Source organism: Salarias fasciatus, chromosome 7 (assembly GCF_902148845.1).
Source record: "Salarias fasciatus chromosome 7, fSalaFa1.1, whole genome shotgun sequence".
Lineage (NCBI taxonomy): Eukaryota > Metazoa > Chordata > Actinopteri > Blenniiformes > Blenniidae > Salarias > Salarias fasciatus.
This window is the reverse complement of record NC_043751.1, coordinates 20,231,864-20,259,088: the sequence shown is the minus strand read 5'-3', so window position 1 is coordinate 20,259,088 and position 27,225 is coordinate 20,231,864. Positions and strand designations below refer to the sequence as shown.

The following is a 27,225-nucleotide window of genomic DNA, read 5'->3' as shown; positions in this document are numbered from 1 at the left end:
TTAGTATTTCACCAGATAAAGAAAACGTGTACTTTAAGGATACATTTGCGAAGTTGAGTGTTTTGAAATAATTCCGGCGTGCTTCGTGTAATATTGTTACATCACTTAAATGACACTTCCGGTTGATGTTGGTGGAGTATGTGAGGATTAAGAGGGACATGTGAGAGACGTTAAACATGTCGCTGACTCTGGAATAAGATGAATTGTGATGCTGAGCATCTCTAAACTCCCTCCAGTAACGTGAAGGCGGAACGTGCAGCGTGCAGCGCGGTGTGTGCAGCGTGCTGCTCACCTGAGCCGCTCACAGGGTTCCTCTCTCAGCTGCCAGCAGCGTCACCGCTGACGTCACGGCGGGTTGTAATCAGTCACGTGACGCGCGCAGGTCTGGATAAAGCGGCGCTCTGGACTACACCGTCTGCCCAGACCCGTCCAGACCCACTCACTCATATTATTGTTGTTATTTTCTGCTAACGGATTCATTTCAAATTTAAAAACAAACGGGTAAAAATATTCATCCTGGACAGAAATCTGTTTTTTTTTATTCCGACCTCCACACATATTCGACAGATCGCCTCTCCATCGTCGTGATGTGAGTACATTTTTTAATTATTATTTTATTTATAGTAGGACTACAAATACACGACGAGCACACTCTGCTTTTGTCTCATCGGTGCGGTTGTTTTTTGTCTTTTGTTTTTAATAACCTGAGCTCGAGTACTTGTTGGTGGTGATAGTTATTCGTGATGCTTTCTGTTGTTATTTGGATGCCGGGTTATTTATTTGCACGATCCACAATCAGGTAAACATGTTATATTAATGCTTAAAGCTTTAAGCATTGCTCCACTGATTTAATTCCCCACGTTGAGCGTTGCTGTTTGTGTTTGATTTGCTGGACACATTTTGCGCCCATTGGTCACAGCGAAGTCATATGGAGGCTCAAACCATTGCATCCCGTGCAGACGCTCCATAAGATGGCTTCTTCGGAGGTGGGCACCTAGAGAAATCCCCTCTGTTATTGTGTCCATTTGTATTTTTCACAGGATCAGCTCCTCGCTCCATTTGCCCTCCGCTCCTGCTGTGCGCTTTGCGCGCCTGTCACGCAGGTCTCCGTTACATTTCGCTCTTTCCAGCATCACCTCGGAGTGTTTTCTCTCTCATCTCCCTGCTGTGTTTATCCTGGGCGTGTGTGGTTTCCTCGTCAGGCAGCCAGGGTTCCCCCTGTCAAACATAAGGAATGCAAATGGCTGATGTGGGTGAGGGCTGTCTTCATGGCTAAGAGGGAACAGATGCTGAGTGAAATGTTGTGGTGCTTCCTCCCTGCCCCCCTGCTGTTGACACGGTCCTCTAATCCCCACAGCCTCTGACTGTCCAGCGGCCTCTGCTTCTCCCTTATGCCTTATTTGCAACAGCACTGTTGTACTCAGATCCCTTGATATTCTGAAATAAGGAGAGCTGTATTATAGTTTATTTAATAATTAAAGTTAAAACGCATCATTATTGTTTCTTGTGAAATGGCTGGGTAGGTCAATATAGACAAAACACCAGTCCCAATATCCAGTTTTATGATGAGCTGCTGGTTTATTTATCAAATTTGGCTAGTTATCACTAGTTTGTTTTTTTGTTTTTTCAGTCTTCCAGTGCTGGTTTATACCTCAAAATGGAACAATGAGACACTCAAACAATCATCAGGATGAAGCAGATATATGCCATTTTCCCACTGGACAAAATAAGTCCAAGCCAGACAACAGACTGTCAGCGAAGTCACTCAACAGAGTACATAAACAACAGAAGGATGGCTTAAAATGTGCATCATGGCCATTTGATCTGTATCACTGTAAACAAGGACATAAGTCACGTTCTTAAGATGAAATATTCTGGTACAAAATATGATTGTGTGTGTGTGTGTGTGTGTGTGTGTGTCTGTGTGTGTGTGTGTGTGTGTGATACATAGAGTTTTTTTTAAACGTCCATCTGTCTTTTGTACCACTTTACACAGTTCTGGATTAAATCCAGGAAACTCTGGGCGAAGGCAGAATGCACCCTGGACAGCTCACATGGCAAACAGAGAGACGGAGTATCACACTCTTTTACCTTTGGCCAATTTAATTTCACCTGTTTACCTCTCCAGTATTACCAGCATTCACCACAAAATATTTATTTTAGTCTTTGAGTGAGTTCAAAAGGCCATGAATACAAAATATTCAATGAACAGAAAGTATTTGGAAAGTGGTACAGAAGACATAGAAATGACAGAAATGAATCAAATTAGGAGGAAATCTGTGTGTTGTCCTGAATGAAGCAACCAGAGGAAGCAGAACAATGTGATGCTCTCTGACAGTGTGAGGAAAATGTCATGTTTGTGTTTTCTGAAGAAGCAAACTGGACCAAATGTTGGGGAACATTGTGGCTTTACAAATTTCTGCTACTGACGGTTGAGGGTGACTCACAACAACTGTAGTGGATACGAATAGGGAAGTTAGTTGGTTTGCTTCCTCGAAGAGGAAATCCGCCACGTCTTTGTTTGTCATGTTATTGCGAAGAAAACTGCGGTGAATGAAGAGATTGCAATCTCTTTGGAGACTGAGAGTGACTCACTTCCAGTCTTGAGTTAATGCAGGATTGCCTGAAATGAAAGAGGATATTAGAAAATCACATTGAAGGTAAAGTATTGAAATGATGGAAACAGATTTATCTATGAGCTTATTGTCTGGATAAATAGATAAAACACTAAACTATAACAAAATAAACACTCGGGATGCTTGATTTTATGTGCTGCAATTATCAAAACTTCACAACATTTATTTACTGAACACAATCCATTTGTGGTTTTGGTAAAACTGCCCATTAGCCCACAGGACTGAAATAAAAGTAACCAGAACTACTCTGACGCTGGTTTCAGCATCAGAGTGAGAAATGTTCAATCTGCAGTTCACTGCTCACTTTTAATGTTGTTGCTATGGAGAAGATTAGATTTAATTTTAGGCCTGCGCTTCCTGTTGAGGGGGAGGAAGAGACGCAGTGGATGCCGTGGTAGTTGGAACTGGAGGTTACATCTATATTTAATCCCAAACCTTCCAAGTTTAATGCGACACATCTGTCGTGCTATCGGCTGTATATTTAGCGGTGTTAGTCATGTGACGTGTGCTGAGAGCAGGTATTTTACAGCTTGACATGAGGGTTGCGCTGCGTTGAAAAGGGAGACGAATCAGATGAGTGGAAAAACGTCGGCCTTTGACCCGTTAGATCATTACATCAAATCCATGGTGAACACACATCACTAAAGAAAAGGTTTTCCATCATTAATGCATTTGTCTGTCTCCATCCTGACCATGTTTGTAGAAGCTTTTATAGTGACGAGGCACAGTCTGTGACCCTCCAGTGAACCGTCTTAATCGTACATTGCCTCATATGATACTTGATAACCTTGAGTATGGGGAGTACTGGCAGGATGCGTTTTAATGGCGGACATTATCTGCTATCGGAAAGACATTTAGTATTATAATCAATCTCATTTCGAGAAAGAAGTCATCGCATATCTACTTTCACTAAGGCTTGTAGAAAAACACTGTATTATAATGTATATGTAGTTGATTAAGCTTACAAGTGTAATAGCTTTAAAATTTTCAATCAGGTTTTTAGACATGCTTTAAATAGACACCATGTTTCCTATTATTAGACATGTTTAAAGTTTGTCATGTTTGTTTTCCCACTGATGAAAAATAATAATGACAAGAAAAAAAGAAAAAGAAGAGATGTTTTACAGTGACTAGCTCCTTTTTCGCTTCCATTCTTTGCATGTAGAAAGAAAGAAGACAATCTTCTTATATAATCTATGTCTTATGTAAAAAAAGGGTCATCGTTTATCTCCTGTCTTTGAAAAATCTTCTTCTTCGACCTGCTCCCTCTTCAGAGTGGACTCACTGCAGTTGACAGTCTTTTCCAGTGGTCTCGGTCCAAAGCGTCTTCCATCACTACTTTGATGTTTTCTATTTGTGCCAAGTTTAGTTTTCCTCTCCTCTTTCATCCCGGTAGCTCCATATTCACACAGCTCAATTACCCACATAGCAGCTATGCTATCTTTCAACACACTCAAACCATTTCAGTCTCACTTTTCTCTCCTTTGTCATGCATGTAGAAATAGCAGTAAAACCGTGTTTTGTTTATTGCAGTGCTTTGAGGCAATACTTTAAACTGAGAACTTGAGCTGCATTCTGCAAACGAGATTACTTGAAAAAAAACACATCAGGTTTGAAAATAGGACATCTTAAAACAAAAATCACGTCATCACATAATGAAAGATTTTCTTTATATTTCCAGTGTCTGTCTCTGTCTGGTTCTTACCACAAAGGAAAAACAATTAGAAGCAGAAAATCAGATATTGTAATGAGTGTTTCAAAGCTGTCAAGCCTCTGATGAATCAAACAGTCAGTCTTTAATCTTTAGTACCTTTTAACGATTAAAATAATAATTATTGTTTCACAAAACTCAAAGAGGAAAATTATTCACCAACATACACACGTGCTACGTGATGTGCATTTGTGCACATGCAGAAACACTTACATAACACACACACGTGTGTGTGTGTGAAGATCCAGGACAATAAAATAAGTAAAATTAAGCAGTAAGACCAAGAAAACCCCAAAGAGTTGGACACAATTGAAAATAGCCTTGGAACGTTCTATGATTTGAATTTAACTTGCTTTCTTTGCTTGTTTTGTTTGCTTTCTTTTTATAAAGCCGATGAAAGATTATAAAGATGAGCGATTTAAAAAAAGAAATTAATTGAACATTGTAAGCGCAGATGTTCCTCCACAGTGTTTCTTAGCCTTAAGCCTTATGAGCCATCACAAGGAGCAGCCATCTCTCTTCCCTTTTATGCTTTTGGAGAAGCATCGAGTTATATAATCTATCTCATATAAAAAAAAGCGGAAGTACCATTCATCAACAATACATGCAGAAAATGACCCAAAAACCAAAATGTTCCTTGTTCAGTACTCAAGTACAATCAATCAAACTCAAATTAGAAAACTGAAAGTTGGTGATGTGAAGTTGCAAAAAAGAGGCACATGATAAAACTGAAAAAAAAGTTTGAGCGAACATTATAAAAGCAAATAATTCAATGCAATGTTTCTTTGCCTTGGAACGGACTGTCCGAGGTGTTTCTCTCGTACAGGCTGTTATCAGGCTTTTGCAGAGCCTGATGATGACCCACTTATTGGAATCAGGTGTGTTGGCATGGAAACACCTAAAGCAACACTTCAGGGTCTGGTCCTGGGGTCCCACTGCCCCACATGTTTCACACGTATCCCTGTTGCAGCACGTCTGATTTAAATGAATGTGTTGTTATAATGAAGCGGGAGGCTGATAACGCGATCCCGGGACCAGGGGTTGAGAAAGTGCTGCTCTTCTGTTCGCCTCATTTGCCAGCAGTTCAAACCCTGAAAATAAAAACTGAAAATAAAATGCAGTGTTGTTGAAGGATACCAGAAAAAAGATGAGAAGATTTTTTACTGTTGTTGAGTCATGGAGTTTACCCAAAAGGCTTCACACGGCAGAGCCCGAGCAACACCAAAACAGCCATCAGCTAACAAGAGAACATTAGACACAAACAAATGGAGATGAAAAGACGTCAGGGCCACGAGCAACTTTGAGTCATGATTCATGAACACGCTGTTTCCGAGGTGCGGGACAAACAGGGTTATGAAACAGAAAAATCCTTTGGACTCAAATTTATAGGCAAATCGGTTGGAAGCAGCTTTGATTTACGATCAGAAGTCAAGCAGATACTGTCATTCTTGTTGGAGTACTTACTGACTCTGAACTGGTCTCATTCCCCTGCACAGTATTGATTAGCTTCCATCGATTCATTTTTCCGTGTCCTTGTGTTAACAGCCACTTCCACACTGTGAGCTTGTAAGCAGTGACTGACTGTCCGTCCCTTTTTACAGAGCCGCAGGGGAGGAACAGCGCACGGGCCCATTAGCTTTAAAGTCCGTATAAAAGCCAAAAGTCTTAAGTAGGTGAGATATGGTCACAGCTTCTTGTTCCGCCGCCGCTCCTATCAAGTGACACGTCCAACACGGAGGCGCAGGACGACTTTATGCTAACTCCCACACATCCCAGTGGGGAAACAGGCAGCTGTTTATCAGTTTGCCAGTGAGTGTGGAGGAACTGCTGAGCGAGATAAAGCAGACTCTTCGGCTGCGGTACAAAAAGCTGGCCCGGTGCTGAGAGGGCTTCCAGGGCTCGCCGCTTTGTGATAAAGCCGTAACAAGCTGATTCATAGGCGCTCCCTCTGCTCCTCTCGCTTTCATGACATTGTTGAGCCCAGAATACTCGCTGTCTGAATTTTATCTCGCTGAAAACCCAGAAAAAGTTGCCTTGCTGCGCTATGCTGCTCAAAAGTGCACCTTTTTCCCGAACGCAGTGTCGCAGCTCTAGTTCTTGTGCCGTCTGCACATGTTGTTTTTCTTTGTTTCCTCCACCAAGGCGCATGTGTTTTATTTCATTTAACTGGTCATGGCTTATAACAAGGTCAGTGGTCGGCGGCCCTTCTATATTTCTTGGTGAAGTATCGTGCTTTTGCAGCCAGGAATGTACGGTAAATGCTTCCAGATGTTCTCATTATATGCTGTTATTTCTTCGTCTTGTAATGTAGGTGATGCCTGCATTTTTCTTGTCGCATTATATTTCAAGTTCAAGACAAGGGGTACTCTGTGGGAGAATTTAAAGATGTTACTGTTTGAGCCGACTTAGGATGCTGAGATTGTCTCGCTTTTGATTACGAAAAGCAATTTCACGCCTGTTTTCAGGCGAGCGCGAATTTTGCTGTAATATTAAAATGTATAACGGAAGCTCCCTCGTTTCTGTGCTTTTGCAGCCCCACACTGTGGGAATGGGACATGATGGAGGATAAAGGGCCTCGTGTAGCTGACTACTTTGTGGTTGCCGGCCTCACCGACTCATCCAAGCCTCTGGAGGAAGATCTGCACTTTGACGATGCCGGTCCCAAGTCAGTGAAGCCCAAAGCTCCCATCACCGATGTCGCCGTGGTGATCCGCTCCCTGGGCGAGGAGGTACCCCCAGGTTTCACCTGCGTGGAAAGCACCCCCTCAGGCCTCTCTGCAGAGCTCAATGGAGCCAGCCTCAGGGGCCAGCAGATCTTCTTGTGCTTCAAGCGAGGCCGAGATAAGCCTCCACTGACAGATCTCGGGTAAGAAGTAATCCTTCCTCACTGACCCTGTATTCACCCAGCAACACTAATCACCTCTCTGCTTCGGGTCACTGTAATCGGCTCTTAACCATATCCCCTAGTTAGACATCTCTCAAATCTGTATTTTATCAAAGCTACCCAGTTTTCTGCAAACATCATGTACGTGCTTCAGGGTTCTGTATGAGTGGAAAGAGAAGCTGAAGCCTGGATGTCACATAGTCCAGACCACGCCCTCCGGCCGCCCCGCCAACATCAGCAGCTCGTCCTCTCAGCGCATCTACATCACCTACCGCCGCGCCCCCAAGAGCCAGCCCCACACCTCTCTGGCCGTCACCGATGTCTGCATCATCATCCCGGGGAAGGGGGAGACGCCGCCCCACACCTTCTGCAAGGTGGACAAGAACCTCAACAGCAGCATGGTGAGACAAAGCAGCGCAATATGGAAAAATATAAAGAAAACATGTCTGCAGATATGATTTACAATGCAGTTTTTGTCTCCCTATTTTCCAGTGGGGATCCTCAGTCTACCTGTGTTATAAGAAGTCTCTGGCTAAAGCAAATGCAATTGCATACAAAGCAGGTGAACTACGCCACTGAATAAATGATTTTTTTCCCCCCATAGTTATTACTTCCTTATATTTAGGGAAAAAAAATGTGTACAAATGGACGCTGTATGTGTGCACAGGTCTGTTGTGTCGGTACCCTGAAGATGACTATGAGTCCTTCCCACTGCCGGAGTCAGTGCCTATGTTCTGCCTGCCCATGGGGGCGATGATCGAGAGCTGGCCGGCACACACCAAGCACTCCCTGCCGGTTTTCTCCACGTTTGTGCTAACCGGGGCCTCTGGAGAAAAGGTATGTACTACCTCCACCAATGACTCTGCTCAATTCTCCTGCTTTCTTTCTTGTTTCTTCTCTGATACTTTGTGTTCACATGCAGCAGGCCAAACAGACTAATACAAGCTTGCATTGTGACGTTGCCAAGAAAAGCACCACTCTGTAAAATTCAGCTTTTTCTGTAACGTCGTCATTGATTATGGAGTTCCGCTGAAGTCCATGTTTCTTTTCAGCCTTTTAAATGAAAAAATTCTCCTTTAATGGGCTCTTTTCAGCTCCATTTCCCATCTTTATCTCGCTCTCTCCTCCCCTGTGTATGGGGGTCCGGAATGCATTAGGATGTTGATAAACTGTGCTGGTATTTCTACGAAAACAGACCATCTTAATCAACTTTTCTTTTCTGACTGCAATCAAAAATGGTCCAAAGGCGATGTTTGGAATACTTAAAGCCCGTTAGCCGTTTGAGAGCAGTGCAGCATAAAAGATTATTTTTTTTTCTCTTTTGGTAGCTCATCTTCTGAATAATGGATGGCTCATGCGCCACTCGGGCTGGAGCGCAGGTTTTAAATACTGAATGCCTCAGTGCTCATTTCTTCTTGCCTCCAACCTCTAAGACTGCAGGCTATAGTCTCACGGCACTTCATGCCTAGAATAATTTGTTTATTTATTTGAAAGAGGGAACTTCAAAGTACTGAGCGTGATTCAGCTGATTTATTAAGATGACAATCCTCTTGCGGAGCCGACACTGCTTCGTACCTCAACGTGCACGTTCAAAGGGCCACTGGCTACTGCGGGCTTTATCTTGATACACTTTGCATTAAGGTTTTAACAAGTGTCTCTCCCCTTGGGCGTTGACTGTGTTTTTCATGCAGATCGTCACACTTGAGCCGTGATTCTTTTGTGTTCAGGTGTACGGCGCAGCAATTCAGTTCTACGAGCCTCACCCGGAGGAGAACCTGTCAGAGCGCCAGTGCTCGCAGCTCGGCCTGCCAGGCTCTGATCTCGGACCCGATGGGACCAGGAATGTTTACAGCAACAAGAGCATCTGCCTGCTCTCGCACTGGCCCTTCTTCCAGTCCTTCAGGAGCTTTCTCACTTTCCTTTACCGATACGCCATCTCCGGACCACATGCCCTCCCCATTGAAAAGTGAGCAAGTTTCACTGATAATTTCATTTTTAGTCTGTCATTCGTAGTCTTTTAAACAACTCAATGCTCCACCTGCGTGACTAATTGTTCACGTTCCTCCCTACAGACACATCTCTCACTTCATGCACAATGTGCCATTCCCTTCCATTCAGAGACCACGCATTCTTGTGCAGGTGAGAAGAAATTCTATTTTTAGTGCCCGCTGTATTTGGTGTGACATAAACTCTTTATAAGCAGTGCCCGAACGCACTAATGCTCTTTTTTTGTGTCATCCACAGTTATCTCCACATGACAGCCTCATCCTGAGCCAACCGGTGTCGTCTCCGCTGCCTCTCAGGTAGAGAAACCTCGGAAAGCCGCAAAATTGTAACATGGCAACATTTGGCTTTTAAGTCTGTCTAACTGTTATAATTTGTGTGCTTTTATTTTTTTTTTGCGACAGTGGAGGAAGCCTGTCCACATTATTGCTGAATCTGGGCCCAAAAAATGCCGCCACCCTGCTTGTGTTGGCTGTCACAGAGCACAAGATCCTGGTTCATTCGCTGCGTCCAGATGTCCTCACCAGTGTCACCGAGGCTCTTGTATCTGTAAGTTATGCTCTCTTCTGACAGTAACGCTGAAGGCTTGTGGGTAATGTAATTTTACCTTCAAGACTACAGTTTCTATAAAGTCAGTACTAATGTTCATGTGATTAGATCAACTGCATTTTTAAAAAATAGACTTGTGACTGTAGAATTGTGCAAAATTGTTCAATGAGCAAATGTTTCCTCCCTCTTTGTTCAAAATAACTTTAACTTTGAATATCTAGCAGTCCTTTGATATTATATCAGGATAAATCTTGTCTTCTATTTTTCTACTTTTCTGCTTTCTGGTAGTTTTTGAATTCTGTTGATATTAGAAAACATCTAGGAGTTACGGTGATGGGAGATAGTCATGTAAAATCTTGGAAACTGTAACAGAATATTGATAAAAGGGTTAAAAAAATAGGTCATTTGAAGTTTGATGTTATGTTTTTTTAAAGATCTTTTATTCAATTGAATGTGTCTAATTTCCTTTATCTGGCTAGAATGTAATACAGACTGCTCACTATATGAAGTTAGTGTTAAATACCTGCAGTGTCTCAGCTGATGACACTGATCATGACGGACTTGTATTCTCTCTTTCAGATGATTTTTCCCTTTCACTGGCCGTGCCCGTACATCCCTCTGTGCCCTCTGGCCCTGGCGGACGTGCTCAGTGCGCCGTGCCCTTTCATCGTCGGCGTGGACTCCAGATACTTTGACCTTTACGTCCCTCCGGCCGACATCAGCTGCGTTGATCTCGACACCAACACCATCTCTCAGTAAGTCACCTCTGACAGTAGCCCATGCATGGTAGACAGCCAACTTCAGCTTTATAGGTAAAGAAAATAATCCCTTTTCTTTTCCTTGGCTGGGATTGTTGTCAAGTCCGCCCTTTTCTGACTTCCAAGGTTATCAGTGTCTGTCAGTAAGAGCCGCTCTTATGTAATGATAGGAGCTGGAATGTGAAATATTCCGACTGTACTTGTACACATAAGCCCACTGGGGTATCCGTGGTCTCCAGCATCAATTCAAAAGTTATATTTTGCGGTGAGATTAAATTGTCAGTGCCGATGTCAGTGAATCCGTCTCCTTCCTGATATCGCTGTGCGATGCTTCTTCACCGTCCTCCTGCGTAATGGAAACCATATGGCGTGCTTTCAGGAAAGACGACAAAAAGGCTTTGACGTGGAAACTCTTGCCGAGGAGAGCCTGCAAGCATCTTCTGAATACTCTGAATAAGCTCCATCAGCAGCTCACTGAGGGTGAGTCCAGTCTGCTGCTGTGTCATATCATAAGTGGTTTCGTGAATAATTTAGGTTGTCTGCACGGGTCCGTTGAGTCAGCACGAACTGTTGACTTTGAAAGCTAAAACTTACTGGATGCAAACACTGGTGCATTAAAACAGCTTATGCGGTTTACTTTGTCTCAGGAGATTTGTGCATATTGTGCCATTTATTCCTATTTGTCTTCATCATTAGGCCTCTTATAATTTATTTAGTTTGTGAATCCCAGAATGTCCACATATTTAAACCTTATATCTTAGAATATATAAATAGCAATTATGGTATTTTGTAAAATGCAACAATTAGTTTCTTAGTACAATAATGATATGAAATAGCTCTTTATTATCAGAATAATGTTTTACTTTCTTGTTTGTGCTGTTGAACCTTGGTTCTGCTGAAATTCCAACAAATTCATGTCATGCTGTCTATTTTTGTCTAATTTCAAACAGTGCTTTTAATTTCTGGCCGTATGGATGGAAAAGTTGGTTTGCCTTTGCAGCACTTTGATCCAGACAGAAATATCTCGGGAACTATTGATTAGTTTGCTATTAGAAGTTGTGAAGACATTTAGGATCCTCAGTGAACGACTTCAAGCAGCTTTGATCCTTTTCTTTCAGCACAGTCAAAGTACTGCGCCTTAATCTTCGTCACCTTGTGGGAATGCTTTTAACTTAAGTGTCTGTTTATTGAAATCCGTTGTGATGTTGACCTTTATGAGGCTCTTGAAAAGAAGATGCTTCTCTTTGCTCTGCAAACACTGGCTACATTCATGTTTTACCAATTTTGAGAAACACTTCTTCGGAACATTGGGTTACCGCTTGACTGGAGCGTGTCTGACCCGAGTTTGAATCAATAGATGTGAAATATGTTGATAATCTGATGCAAGAATTAAGCATTTATATGATAATAAATAATAATAATAATAAAATAATCTAAAATATTCAGATTCAGCTGCACTGGGGTTTCTTTGGAGATGTGTTTTTCAAATGGATTCATCCTCGGCTTGATGATTACCTTGGTTTTGAATACCTGTGATGGAATCACACTTGCAGAAAGCCTGACAGCCGTGGAATCACAGCTTATTCAACGAGCCATTCACAGTATTACTGTGTCAGCTGTGTGACCTTTGACTCGAAAGGCTTAGTCTTTGTTATGCTTTTTGTCGGATAAACCGGATAACCTCCAGGTATTATGAAACAATCAGGGTAGTAGCTTCCCTGAAAAGCACTGTTATGAAGAGTCACTTTGTTTAGCTAAGTGTAATTACATTAGAGCATGTTTGGAGCTGAACCCTTTACAATGAACAATTGTTTGTTGTCAAATCACTAATGTCTATTGGTTTGGGCTTCCAGGTGGTCATTTAAACCGCGACGATGCGCAGATGGACCACACAATGATGGACAGTGAACTTAACGGTGGAAAAAGCCTCCACACGCTGGAGCTGGAGATCCAGGAGGCCTTTCTTCGGTTCATGGCCGCCATACTGAGAGGCTACCGCTCCTATCTCCTGCCCATCACTCAGGCGCCCTCCGAGAAGACCACCGACGCCAGCTCTCTGTTCGACATCCAAGGTATTTTCCAGCCGCAGACCTGGGAATTCTTTAACTGCTTGCAATCAGCGACCATGTTGACATATTACTGTTTTCATTCCCCGCTGATTTAGTGCAGGAGTAGGTTAGGGGGTTAAGGTCTGAGAGGTGCTGCATCAAAATCTGCCCTAAATCACTGCCATGAGGGTTCTGGTGCTTTAACTTAAGCCTCAGCGGAAATTAGGCTCGGATGACAAGTCAGAGAAGCCGCTATGATTAATGGCACAATGTCCCAGCACATCTGTGCGCTGTTATGTAAGCGCCGCAGCGGGGAGAACAGCTTCTCTTAGTGTTTATTTCCTGTAAATGTTGGTCAGGTCTGCACTTTCAACAGTCTGAATCTGCAATGATATAAATCGGTTTTGTTGTCCGTGTTTTACAGGCTTCCTGAAGAGCAGAGACCGCTCGCATCAGAGGTTTTACTCCCTCATGAGCAAGACTCAGATGTTCAGCCGTTTCATCGAGGAGTGCTCCTTTGTCAGTGACAAAGATGCAAGCCTGGCTTTCTTTGACGAGTGTGTTGATAAGGTGAGGGTTGCAGCAAATCTGTACTATGGATTTCCTGTGTCGGGCGCAATACATCACAACCGTGCAGCGCGCGGACAACAGTTCAGTGAGGAACATTTAGTCTGGCCTCCACTCATTTGCAGACTTTCTGATCCCTTTAGAGGAGATGATTAATCACATGCTGTCTTCTCAATTAAGATCTTATTGTGGCTTTCGATTTAATTGGAATGAGTTGATAAATAAATAATCGCTATTAACAAAACACAATTAACGGTCCAACATTTCCCATAAGGCTCTAAATAACATCGGCACTAAGCTTTTCCCGTCTGCGCTTTCTAATTCACCATTTTCTGCCTGGTTAAACCAATTTTATGTCCTTTGTGTCATTCTCGTCTCTAATTTTCCTCCTTTTGTGTCTCTTTCTGCTCTATCATTTGCTGTCATGGCCACTGGCTCTCAGTTGTTCACCACTGGAAGCAAGGTAGGCCACAAGAAGAAATGTAGTTTTTAACCCTTTTCTTTTCTTGTTGTTTTTAGTCTGTCTCATTTAGTTAGAGGCGGTATTTTGCAGCTTCCGTCTGAACACTAATGGACCATTTGTGTCATCCACTTCCATGTCTGTGCGCTTGTTTCGAATAAATCAAGGTGACTTAAAGTGTGGGAAGCCTAAATGTGAGGATGTGCATAAGCTGTCAGGAAGGTGCATTATTGAATCGGGGTTTCATTAAAAAAGAGATGAGAACTGCCTCCTACTGATCCCTCCTTAGCAGCATTAATTATACGCGCTTGTTGAGATTACTGTGAGACCTCCTGACGTCAGTAGCGCGCATGAAATCATAGAAAGAAATGGGAGGAGAAAAGCACTGTGATGATAATCCATATTTACCTAAACGTTATATGAGCGTTTTTTTTTTTCTGAAATCCCGTGGGAAGTAGCGCTCATTGTTAACTCGTGCTAATTTTTGTCATATTTGACAGCTCTGACGAGCAGAACCTCTTAGCATCCTTTGTTGCGCCCACAAAAAACACTCAAAACATCTGCCTCCCGCCCAGAAAAACATCGTTCTCTCTCCCTTCTGTGTGATTGCACGTTTGTGCAATCAGGAAGCCGCCGTTTACATCCTGCACCAACAGTTAGCGCTCCCGTATTAAGAGTTGTTGCGGTTATTATTGGGAAGTGGGAGCACTGATTCACTCAGCGTCATTGCTGCTGAGGTTGACAACAAATGTGCGATTGAGAAAGACATCCCGGGTGTAAGAGGAAGGGCAGCGAACGGAGAAACACTGAGCGGATCTGAAGCGAGGGCAAGCGGGTCAGTGGGAGTCAGTCGACTGAATCATCCACTCAACTGAGTGGAACAAACCCTGTAATGCAGGAACACTGGGGCGAAATATTCAGGCGCTGTCATAATATTCATGTTTTGTTTAACTCATGTCTGAGATAAACTGGTCATCAAGCCAGAAAAATCCATTGACGGAACACCATTTCGATAAGCTTTTCATGATGTCTCAGTCAAACGCTTTTCGGTGCAGATTTACTCAGAAAAAAAAGGAACATGCATGCTTTTTTGCTGCGCCGCTTTGTGTTGCCGCTGCTGTCCTGAGGCACGAAGCGAAGCTCAGCACGACCCTCTCCAAACACGGATCAGTCAGTTAAGAACTGAAACAAATGTGGCAGTTTAGTATCAAGTCCTGCTGCCAAAGTGGTGCGGCTAAATGGTTTCATGTCCCTTGAGCAACATGGCATCAATTTTGTCCAGGTCACTGCCGCGTAGATTAATTTAGTCTTGGAGGATTCAAAGGATACAGCCTCTGCCTTGGCAGTGCCCTTTAGATAAGTGGAATTGGGGCATAGGGCATATTTTATGATGTTGCAAGGCTCATTAGAGGCATCTGTTTGTCCTCGCGGACCGTCGTATCGGAGGGTCCACTCGGAGTCGGATACTCATGAGGGCGGCGTGCAGCAGCATTAGCGTTTGTGTAGTACAGTGAAACTTAAAAGCAGAAATGCTTAGATGGATGTGTGTTTTTCTTTTTTTTTGCTCAATAGATTGACAGCGAGAGGCCAGAGGACACCAGGCTGATCGAGCTGGATGAATCCCACCGCAGCGAGCACACTGTATATATCAACCCTCCGGAGCTGCCTCCTCTACCGCAGGGAGAGGAGCATCCGCTGCGCTATAGGTACCCCGCTGCATATTGATCTCTGTAAAACAGACACAAGACAGACTCTTTTATTTCCCTTTGCCTTACACTCTTTCTGTGTGTTGCACAAATGCTGCTCCCAAAGGATAAATGCAGCTCAAATCTTACTGAAGCTTCCATCGCTGTTGTCTATCAGTCTTAGTGATGTTTTTTGAGCTGGAACGCTTTGCTTCTGGTTTCTATGTCACTGAAGCTTCCTGGTAATCACACACAAACTGATGTACTGTTGTGGCATTTTGCTTGGCATAGTATTTAGGAGCTTGATGTGTGTTTAACTTTGATCTCTCGGTTTGTGTATTTTTTTTTTTTTTTCTGCAGCTACTCTGCCTTCCCTGTACTGAAAGCTGAGCTTCTGGAGCCCCTGGAGGGCCCAAATCCCCTGTCAGCGGGCGCCGCCTCACGTCACAGCAGCCCAGCCAGCCCCACAGCCATCTTTAGACGCTCGAAACAGGTCAGCCGCATGAGTCATTAGACCTGATTGACAAGTAAGCTGTTTTTTAAACAGATGTACCCAGAAAAATCCACAACAGCACAGGGAGTTCATGCAAGCTCCACACAGGAATCAAACCAAGAATTTTCTAGCTGTGAGGCGACAGTGCTAATCACTGGACTACAGTGAGAATACGCTTGAGAATTTTTTTGTTAATTTGTGTGAAACTCATTATAATAAAAACTTATAATGAAACTGTTGTTCTAAAAGCACAATGTGTACAAAGAAAACAACCAAATATAAATATGTTTGAACTAACATTTGATTCTATCTTCACATTAATGCAGTACTTTTTTCCCCCCGTTGCATTGCAGGAGATTAAATCAGCTCAAAAAATGGCCAAAACCTACTCATCGATGCCTCAGATGTGGTCCAAGTGTCTGTTGCGCTGCTGCTACGGCCTGTGGTTCATCTGCTTGCCAGGGTTTGTTGGCAACTGCCACTCCAAGGTCCGAGCTCTGCGCACAGCCTACGATGTCCTGAGGAAGATGCAGGACAAGAAGCTGCAGGCTCCAGATGAGGTGAGAAAATAACACAGACTCATCGATGTAGTTTCATAATCAATCACAAAGTACATTTGGCGTTGTTAATGCTGCTTTCTCTTGCTGAAGGTGTGTTACCGCGTGCTGCTGCAGCTGTGCGGTCAGTACAGCCAGCCGGTGTTGGCCGTCAGAGTGCTGTTTGAGATGAAGAAGGCTGGAGTTCAGCCCAATGCCATCACCTACGGCTACTACAACAAGGTGAGCGCCGGTAAAAAATAACAAACAGCAAGCAGTGAGCTAATGTAACCCAACATTATGAACATCAGCTTGAATCTTACAATGTCCTCTAACTTTCTCTAGGCGGTTTTGGAGAGCACCTGGCCCTCCACCACCAGAGGAGGCTACTTTCTGTGGGGAAAGCTGAGGAACGTAATTCTTGGTGTTCTTCAGTTCAAACAAGCGGGCAGAAAACAACAGAATCCACACAGAGATCCTCAGCTTTCAGGCAAGAAAACCATCATCCTCACTCAAACTTGTGACATGTGTATGTGATGTTTTTGTCTAGAATCTACGCTTGTAGCATAAAATAATTAGCATAACAAGACAAACCCACAGCCACAATGTCGCCTTGCACACAGTACCGTGACGTGCTGCTGGTCTGCCTGCAGAATTCTTCCAACAACTTCAAGCTCGCGTAGACCTGCTGTACAAGTTTTCACCACTAGGTGGTGTGTTGAGTCACTCAAGGAAACTGCTGAATAGAAGTCATAACACAAGATTGGCTGACACAACTACACATGTGACAAGCTTGTATTGATCATTTACCCACTGGATCAAATCCCAACCGCTGCAACTACCGATCAAAGGACGATGATCCAAAGTACAGAAGGAAAAACACTGCATTCCTTTTAGAAAACAACTTTCTGTCAGGAGTCCAACATATCACTCCTTCTCCATGTCAGTTCTTTTAACTGACTGAACAGCCCAGGATGTTTTAGTGTAATTATTTCTTCCCCTTTCCTTTCTTCACCTGTTCGCCCCATTATTCATTATTTGAGGCTCTGTGTGTGATTTTGGTGTTATTTTCAGTGTTTTCGTTTATTTGTGGCTGTGGGTAAAATTTGAAACATTTGGAAATGTGTTGTATAATTGATGTTGTATTTTGCCTTTCAAATGAACAATAACATCTTGAAAAATGTATCACAGAAAAATTCAGCTGAAAGCCAACACATCTGTTTAATATGTTAGAAGAATTCCCATTGTCTATAAATTCTTCAACACTTCCCCACACAAGGAAAAACAAATTTTGTTAATATTAAAGGGATGAAGGATCTCTCCTTCAGTCTGTTATCATAAATTGTAAGAAGCTTAGAGCTTAGATATATAATTTGTCATTTTATGTCAAGCATCTGGTGTCATCTGTTGCTAAAAAAATAAAAATAAAATGAATGATTTCCTAAATGAATGATTGTTATAAATTAAAAAAAAAACAAAAAACAAAAAAACAAGGTAAATTATTAGCCGTGACACATTTCTCTGAATGCTTTCACAATGTCAGTGTGGGAACAGATACCGCACAGCATGTAATGTACTCCCTGACTGCATACAGATACTGGAAAAGCAGGAAGCAGTGGGCATTGCTTAATAGCCACAGATAATCAGGTTCCAGGATGTTCAGGACTGCCTTATGCTCTCTAGTGATGACTTTGCAATTGCCAGCAAATTAAAGAAGAGATAGACTGACAGTGTTCAATTTTTTTCCTAGTTACTGTGTTTCCTAATGAATACATGTAAATGAGTATGTTCCTCCGGGACCTGTCTTGTCTTCAAGGCTCCTTCCTGGTCTCATTATAAGGTTTATTGCGGCTCCAGCCTCCTGCAGCACAAATACTTCCCAGTCTGCATTCGTCTAATGACACTAATTAAACAGAGAGAGGAGGTTTTCCACCTCAGCACATACTGCTCACAGGTCTGCTTGATGTCGGTCCCTAATTCCCGTAGCATAACAGAGAGACTGATTACTTAATGATTACACGTTGTATTAAGGGTTCTAATGAAAACATCCTGCTTTGCACTGTTAATTGCCCCGTTGTTGTTGTATTCGCGTTAATTTCACTGACTTTACGCCTGGAAATGGGAGCACGAGTGTTGATCTTTGAGGTATTTTAGCGATCATTCAGCCGTGTGTTTTCAATTTTAAATTAATGTGATTTATTCAACCCCTCATTAAATCTTGAGTTGAAAATAAAACAGAAATCACTGTCGGGACGGCGTTCAGTCACGATCACAGCTGAGGGATTCAGAACATTCCTGCTTCTTCGCTGTTGGAGATAATGATTACACCACAGTTCAGCGAGTGTGTGTCCGTTACAGGAGCTGATCTCTGCTCTCATAATCCTGTTGTTAGTGTGTCATTTGTTCAGCGTCTCATCCTCCCTTCTCCCTCCGTTATCTCCCCTCAGACGGCAGTGATCTTGACACAGTCAGTCACGGCAGCTTGGACAGTGCGAACGACTCCGCTGAGCGCGTCTCCATCGATACAGACTTCACTAAAATGGACTCCAGTGATGATGGATTTAGCACAGGTGGGAAGATGCAGCGGCTCTGCTACCTTTTCTTTATTTCGCTCTCTGCTCCATTTCTCTTCCTCTCTCTGTTCGACTTCATTGGATTTCACCTCATAAAAGGCCAAATCACATGACTCATAAGCTGTAATTTGGTGTTTCCCCACAAAAATGGTACCCAATAAATTGTTTTGACATTATTTTGCTCCACACATTCTGCGCCCTGCCAATCATCTGACTCTGACTGAGGGAAATGAAAGACTTTGGTGCCAAAGAGAGCTAAAATAGTCAGTCTGCACAGTCAAAAGCAATAATTAATACGTACGTCAAATCTTACAAAAAATATGTTGAAATGTTGCTTCAAATGCGGATTACATTCCCGAGAGGTCTCTGAGCCACTATGAAGAAAACTCAAACAAGACACACAAAAGGCTATGCAGATGGTGACTGATGCAGCAATATGCAGCTTTTAGTTTTGTTGCGGCTTTGCCGATATCAGAGTCATATTTCTGACACTTTGTTTGTACGTGTTTTTTAGAAAACAGCAACAGCACGGCCCCAAGGGGTGTATTAGAAATTTAAATGTGTTTTACTGGCAATAAGGCAGGCTGAGCTCTGATACAGTGGTTTTCAAAGTGTAACGTGGGATGGCAGAGAGCTTCGGGGTGTGCTTCAGCAGTATGCATCAGACGGTCCAGACAGCATCTTCTCCCAGCATCATTGCTTTTATTTCACTTTTTGAGTAAAAAAATCAAGATTAAAAAGAAAAAATTAATAAGATCACACTTTGGAAATTGAATATACCTTAAGTGTAATGGAGTCAGAAGAGTTGGAGGAATAGTTCAAGCTTGGAAGGGCTGTGAAAACTTTTCTCTGGCACAGTCTGTCACGTCAAGCAACCAACCAACCAGTTATCTGTCCACCTGCTGTCCAGCGTCGGAAGCATGGAGCTGTAGCCCATCCAAGCTGAATATCAAGTTCACCCTGGACAGGTCATCAGTCCATCACAACGCAAACACAGAAAAGATGCAATGCAACACAGTGCGAACACTTTATTAATCCCAGAGTGAAATTCTTTTATCACGACACTACAGTGAGAGAGTGCAAACTGCTGCACCACCACGGGTCCTACCTGCCACATCATCACATTGAATTCAGTCAGAATTGCTGCAGGTTTGTAGTTTCCTCTGGTTTTGACCTTGCAACTGTGATGCAAGTTTTTGACAACCTTTTTCCTTTTCATGCTGCTTTTGCTTTTCTATTCTGGGAGTGCTGCTCGATAAAAGCTGTGGGGAATGTCATCAGGCTCTTTTGAAGAAAAACTCTTAGATCAGTTGTGTCTTAGAAAATGTCCTCCGAGACCATTAGAGCAGATTCAATCCATTCAACGGCCCCCAATAGAAGAAACAGAACTTGTGAGAGGGGAAACTTTTTTAATGACTCTCTGATGAATAAATCCTTCCTTATATTTGCAGGTGGACAGTCCGATCAAGGATACGATTCCTTGTCGAAAGAGGAGGAGAGGTCGTGCGGCAGAGAGAGTGAGAACACGGCGATTGTGGACTACAAAGCGCCGAGACAGTCCAGTGAGTTATAGAGGATTTTTTATCTTGCATGTTTGACACTTTCTAAAGAGCAAATCACGACTTACTGCGGAGTGAGAGCTATCAGAGGTAGCTTATCGCAGCGTGGGTGTAATGCATTCTCGACCCATCCATTTGCTGTTGTATTTTGGTGTTTTTTTTTTCCCGAAACAAGCTTTGGCTGATGGATGAGTGTGTTATATAAGCAGGTGATTGCTGGTCTGACAGGATTTGTCTTTACTTTTGTTGCAAACACTAAAATCCTGCGTCTGATGTAATCTCTGCTCCAACCCTCTTCATCACTAATTTGACGATGCTTTTCACCAGAGACTTGATTGCTTGCTAAACGTAAATAAAGGCATCTGCATTTTGAAATAAACATTCTTCACTGATGCATATGCACAGCTGCGATTATAGCCCTGCTCACAAAAATCTAGAATATGTTTTCCCCCTTTTTTATCTGTTGTGCTTGTTAACATGTGACAGTTTGTATGTGTGTCAGTATTTCTTTCCTTTTTTATGTTTGTCAATTGATTGTAAAACATGTTGAATTATAGAAAAAAACCTTTTTTGATTGACTGATGATTTTATCATTTAATTCTGCAGCACCTGAGGTTGAAATTTCAGTGAGCAGCACATCTGTTTCTGCAAGAAACTCCAAATCAACAGACACTAATACAGGTAAGCTGTTTTTTTTTTTTTTTTGTCATTCTTATTAATAGATGTTATATCATGAGGACAGATCTTAATGTTTTGAAATGTGTGTTGTTGTTTTTTTGCAGTCAGCGTGAGCAGGATGGGTTCCAGTCCGTCGAGTGACGCTCTTTCATGTACAGTTTTACCAAAGACGGAGAGGCCGAGTTCTCTGGACCTGTCCGGAGGAGCGGGAGCCCTGAGGCTCGTCGTCCCTCTCCTCTCCTCCGCCAAGCACCATTCTGCCGACAGGCTGCACGGCGTGGAGGAGGAGGACGCCGACTGCGGCAAACAGAAGCCTCTGGTGGAGAGGAGTGCCAGCTGCAGCGGGGGGCCGGTGAGGCGGACAGGTATCGAGACGGGGTTCGATCCCCTGTCGCTCATAGCAACGGCAGCAGAGCAGGACTGCGATCGGGACAACGGCGGCACGCCCACCGGCCGCCGCAACCTGGCCGAGGAGATCGAGACGTACATGAACACCGGGAGCAGCCCGCTGAGCAGCCGGACACCCAGCATGGACCTGCAGAACCCGTCCAGTCCTTTGTTTCGCGGTTCGTCCCCCCACGCCTCTCCGCAGCCCGCCGCTCTGCGCCGCTCAAACACTCACCTCCCGCTGCCCGTTAAATCCAAGGAGAGGCTGAAGACGTCGCCCTCGCTCCCTCTGGGCGTCTGCAGCAAAGATCGGGAGAGGCCGTCCTCCCTGGTCTCGCCGTCGTCGCCGACTCCCTCCGCCTCCTCGTTCTCCATGGATTCTCTCTTCACCCCGACCCTGGACATCTTCAGGAGCAGCGTCATATCGGCGGGGAAGGGCGTGGCCGAGAAGGCCAGTCGCCTCTACTCTCGCTTGTCCTCCCAGACTTCATTAACGCAAGTGAGTGCGGTTTAATTTTCTCTTTCAAACCAATATCTCCATCAAAATTTGATGAATTCCAGGAATTTGACACCTTTTTTCTCCTTCAATCTCCCCCTGCAGGATATAAACTGTGATCGCATGAGTGTGTCCTCGCTGACCTCGGGAGAGGTAGACTGCTCCTCGCTGCTCGATAATGATTCCTGTCTGGACCCAGATGGCTTTACCTCCCCGCAGCATGCAAATGTGTCCCGAGTGAAGCGGAGCCCTGTCGGGGCTTCTCACACCAGCCTGTGCAGCCCCAGCACCCCCAACCGGGTCTTCAGACACAACTCCTTCTCCGGTTTGTTGCACATCCTTTAACCGCACAGCACGGTGTCTACAAAGTGAAGCTGTTAGTATTTAAATGTCATTGATTTGAAGGATTGTAGCCTTTTGTGCTTTGTCTGAGTGTTGCATTGGTTTAAACTGAAGCACATCTTCATAATCTAAATTTAGAATAGGAGTCGGTCTCGGCTTGTGTGTTGTGTTGGAAACTAGGCCAGCAGGCATCGGTGTTGATTCAGTGTGTGTAGGCTTCTCTGCGCCCAGCCACAGGCTCCGTGCTCAACATAAACAGGGGTGGATGCACACGTGCGTGCCCCCTCACGTGCACACACTCACAGACACAAATGTGACCCAACGATTCATTAAACCTGTGAAATTTAAACAACTGCTCAAGCAGAGACAACAGGAGGTTACCGCTTTTATGTGTTTGTCTGATTTTGTCATATTTAATCCTGAGAGGCATTTCCTTGATAGCTGTTGATTCTTGGCTCCTGTTTGCTTGTCTAATTGTGTAATCCTCCTTCATATCCAGGTGGTTTGGCACTTCCCTCAAAAGCTCCTCATACTCCAGATTCCTCCCCCGACGCCAGCCGTTTCCAACCCTCTCCTAATTACACCGTAGAGGTGAGGCTCTCACATAAAAAGAATATAAAGAAAAAAACCCGGATCAGACATTTGTCTGACGACTGACTCGGAGTTTAATAACTGATCGTCTCTCCTCGGTGTCGATGCTCTCGTCTGCAGGTGCTGATGTCGAGCTGCTCCCTCTGTAAGACATGTGACTGTCTGGTGTACGACGAGGAGATAATGGCGGGCTGGACCGCCAACGACTCCAACCTCAACAGCACTTGTCCGTTCTGCGGCACGGCCTTCCTGCCCTTCCTGAACGTGGAAATCAAAGACCTGAGACCACAGAGCAGGTAAAATGTTCACTCCATGTAGAACACAAACCCTTTGAATAATTAATCAAGGACTTTCATCGTTTCCCATTAAATTCTGTATTCTTTTGAAGTGTTATGTCTATAATCTCCTATGCATCTTTTTCCTCCTATAGATTTATGTGGTATTCAGTAGAAGCAGCTGAATGCACATGTTGTTTTCATAGACTTTCATTCTTTTCTTACATTGATTTCTGTGCCCCACTTGGGCAACAATTAATCCCAGTGTGATTTTATTAACAGATCAAGGTCCCCACAAGATGAATAAATACACATCCTTCATAAACACGTTGCATTGAAATACAGACAAAACCACTTTTATCCCTGTGGCCTCGTTGACCAGATCCTTTGTGTCTCCCCCTCAGGTCCTCTAAGACAGGTAATCCTGTTAGAGAGGAGGACGCGTCTGTGCCGCTCATCCCCGAGGCTGGAGCGTCTGCACCGTCTGCGGCTCCCCCGCAGAAGCAGGAGAGCGGAGGGAGCGCCGAGCCGGTCTCAGGTCAAGCCTCGGCTTCCTCTCCGGTCACGGTGCCCTACCTGAGCCCTCTGGTGCTGTGGAAGGAGCTGGAGAGCCTGCTGGTGAACGAGGGCGACCAGGCGCTCTGCTCCCCGAGCGTTGTTGACCAGCACCCCATCGTCTTCTGGAACCTGGTGTGGTACTTCAGGAGGCTGGAGCTGCCCAGCAGCCTGCCGGCGCTGATAGTGGCCTCCCAGCACTGCAGGAATGTAGAGCAGGTGAGTGTATCTCTTCATTCATCTAACAGCTGGGCGTGGGTTTACCTAAAAATAACACCATCATCATTTTATCTGCTTTTTTTTTTCTTGTTTCGCTCTTTGTTTTCTCGGAGGTGGTTATGTTTATTTGTACAGCGACACACAATATAAGTGTCTCTTCACACACCATAACACTTACAGTATATATAGCCTCAGAAAAATTGCAATAATCATCTCTAGCTGATCTGAAGACACAGGAGACTCACAAATACAGAGTACAGGACAATGCAACAATGCAACAAACAGTCAGTCAAAAATAAAGAAAACACCATATGTAGAAAGTAAAATGGAATTAGCGCTATAGATCAGGAAACACCATTTATTTATGACTGCACAAGTATTTTCCTACAAAAAGTGTTTTTTGTTTATATTTTTAAGTTATTTTAATTCTTCATTCGTTTCATTCTTCTTTCAGTTTCATGTCTGATTTGCTTCATATCTTTAAAATCCAAAGTGTAATAAACAGACGATGTAGCCTACAGAGATATTATATAAACATCTTTTATTCATAAGTAGAACAAGTGACTCTTGTGACTCTGGCGACACCTAGTGCTCATTTAAAAAAATGTAAAACACCGAGATACATTTTCTCAAGCATCTGTTTACTAAGCATTCAAAATGACAGCTTTGAAATATATATAAAAAAATAATTAAAAATAAAATAAAGGCTGATCTCTCAATGATTTTTTTCCTTCCATGTTTCTCACTGACAGGCTGACGCGGTGTCCTCTGAGGACAGTAAGCAGGTGCTGGTGAGGATCATGTGGGACAACCTGAAACTGCACCAGGACCAAGTTCAGCCCTGCTACGTTCTGTGGAACACACACTGTGAGTGCTTCCTCCAATCCGTCTCACATCTGTTGGAGAACATATTAAACAAGATTTCCAGGCTTCATTATTCTGCTGCTAAGGTCAAATATTTACATGCAAATTAGATAATGCATATTAAAGGACCGACGCGCCATGCATAATTCAGTTCTGCACTCTTTTAGTCGTGTCATCTTCATCAGAGCCTTCTGAGTTTTATTTTGATTGATGAAGATGAATCGGCCTATGATCAGGGTGACTTTTCTCTCCCCGCCGTCGCAGGTGCCAACTCTTTGGTCCGCTCGGGGCTTTGTGAGGAAGGCCAGCTCTTCACGGTGGAGCTGCTGCAGGGTTTTGTGAGGAGCATTAAGAAGAGCGACGTGTATCATCCCATGAGTCACATCATTCAGCAGCTGGGGCCAGAATTGGGTTTTAAAAGACAGAGGTGAGCAAAAAAAAAAAAAAGAGAAAAAAAGAAACAGATTTTAGTTTGGAAAGTTAGCCAAGGAGGATATAACAAATGGAAACTATAATTACTTTTCTGTTTTTGTCTTCCAAAAAGGAGTCTCTACAGAGATTTATTGTTCCTCGCTCTTGTGGCTTTGGGAAAGAACAACATTAATATCAGTAAGTACAACACCCTGATGTTCAGTCTTTAGTGGTGCTGGCAGCATGGAGGGCACAACTTCGCTGCAAATATGCAATAAATGTCTCAAAAGGCCTTGAAGACTTTGGGATATTCTAACAGGCTGGTGAATTTTCCAACTAATCCTTTATAGTACCTGGATATTTTCATAGAAACTATTCAAAAATCTCTTTATGTGCCAAGTTTGTTGTTGTATTATGGGTTACTGTCATCTTGGCACCTTCAAGTATCATGTGAAATCAGATAATCAGTAAATCAGGTTCCTATCTTCAATATCAGGAGTGTGTGTGTGTGTGTGTGTGCGCGTGTGCGTGTCAGTTTATGAGAAAGGAGAAAAGGGTTTATCGATGCCCTCTGAGTGCTGCCGGCACTCATCTGCAGACTTCTTGGCTCTTGACACTGCGTGATACTCAGTAATAGACCCGACTGCTGCGCCGACTGCACTCTCCCTCCCCAGTCAATGGCGGCTAAGTGTCCGGCATATTATCATTCATCTTGAATACTCAAAGAAGCCGCGCCACTTGCTTCCTAAAGGAGATGTGGCCTGAAATGTCTCCTTCAAGGACACGACCGGAGAATCTTAGCAAACCGGGGAGTGACTGGTACCCAGTCCCACACTCTGACCACTCCACCAAAAAGAGGCCTCATTTGAAAGACTCTACTTAACATATCAAAACCTTAAGTAATAACTTTAAAGTTTTAGTGGTTTTGTCACTGTGGAAATATCATCATATAACCTGCTGTGTATAAATAAAATCCAATGTGACTTGCAGTGAGTACATATAAGAGAAGTCTTTCAAACAATGTATTGATGTACGCTGTTGTTTCATTGCAGACGCTTTTGACCGGGAGTACAAGCTGGCCTACGATCGCCTCACCCCGAGCCAGGTTAAACTGACGCACAACTGTGACCGGCCCCCCGGAGCGGGGGTCATGGAGTGCAGGAGGACTTTTGGAGAGCCCAGTTTGTGAACTCTCTGTCTCAGTACGATATTCCTGCCACCGCCGTGGACTTCAGACTGCCCCCCCCCCCCCCCCCCCCCCCCCCCCCCCCTCAGACTCAGGACCAGCTCACCTGACTGGAGCACTGCACTCTATCAAAGCACAATGGGAAAAAAAAAATAAAATAAAAGTTCATCTGAAGCGACTGCCGGTTTTGGAATGAGGTGACAGGCTCTGTAAATAACTAGAAAATCTGCCGTATTTTCAGTACAACTACAGTAACATGTTTGTACAGTTGATACATAAACTATTTTATGCCTTGGTCTCTGTTTAAGCTGTGAATATGTTTGTGAAGGTCAATGTAAAGTCACATTGTCGAAACTCCTCAGTGGTCCTGGTGACCTTGTGAAGACTGTTGTTCAGTGTGTGTGGGTGTGTGTGTGTGTGCGTGGTGGGGTGTCTAATACAATTTTCTTTTTAGAAATTTGTTTTTTTTTATGAAGCACTTTGACGAGATGAGCTCTTGCCATTTTTTTGGGGGAGTTATGTACTGCAGAGGCCCAGCAGCTTACTCCCAGAATCCCATTGGATTTAGCAGCAGGATTTCCCGTCTCGTCTGAAATTTCCATTAGATTAAGTCATTTAAAGCAGAAAAAAAAAAGAAATGATCCTTGTGTGCTCCCTGTAAATCCCATGGGATCCAGCCCACATGTCTGAATACAGGTGCATATGGAAATATTGACTCTCATTAAAATGTTCATTGTGTTTACTAAACTCATAATGTA

General features: G+C 43.6%; 1 protein-coding gene and 1 long non-coding RNA gene across 2 annotated transcripts; one reads left to right on the top strand and one right to left on the bottom strand.

The window, feature by feature from the left end:
* The first annotated feature begins 503 nt into the window (after positions 1–503).
* On the top strand, positions 504–26,519 carry dennd4a (DENN/MADD domain containing 4A). Its single transcript, XM_030097283.1, has 31 exons — positions 504–589; positions 6,881–7,213; positions 7,386–7,632; positions 7,724–7,793; positions 7,899–8,068; positions 8,959–9,197; positions 9,304–9,370; positions 9,476–9,534; positions 9,640–9,784; positions 10,364–10,539; positions 10,922–11,022; positions 12,396–12,614; positions 13,015–13,160; positions 13,600–13,620; positions 15,190–15,323; positions 15,663–15,795; positions 16,149–16,355; positions 16,446–16,574; positions 16,677–16,821; positions 18,779–18,901; positions 20,356–20,466; positions 21,070–21,144; positions 21,246–22,027; positions 22,130–22,349; positions 22,866–22,957; positions 23,078–23,253; positions 23,637–24,006; positions 24,759–24,873; positions 25,135–25,297; positions 25,415–25,479; positions 26,334–26,519. The coding sequence occupies exons 2-31, from the start codon at positions 6,903–6,905 to the stop codon at positions 26,468–26,470; spliced, it is 5,148 nt and encodes a 1,715-aa protein (XP_029953143.1). The 5' UTR covers positions 504–589; positions 6,881–6,902; the 3' UTR covers positions 26,471–26,519.
* LOC115392582 (uncharacterized) lies at positions 5,218–6,157 on the bottom strand. The gene is made up of 3 exons (XR_003931862.1): positions 5,812–6,157; positions 5,535–5,584; positions 5,218–5,451 (listed from the first exon to the last, which is right to left on the bottom strand). It is a non-coding gene; the product is annotated as an uncharacterized LOC115392582 (long non-coding RNA).
* Positions 26,520–27,225: the final 706 nt, after the last annotated feature.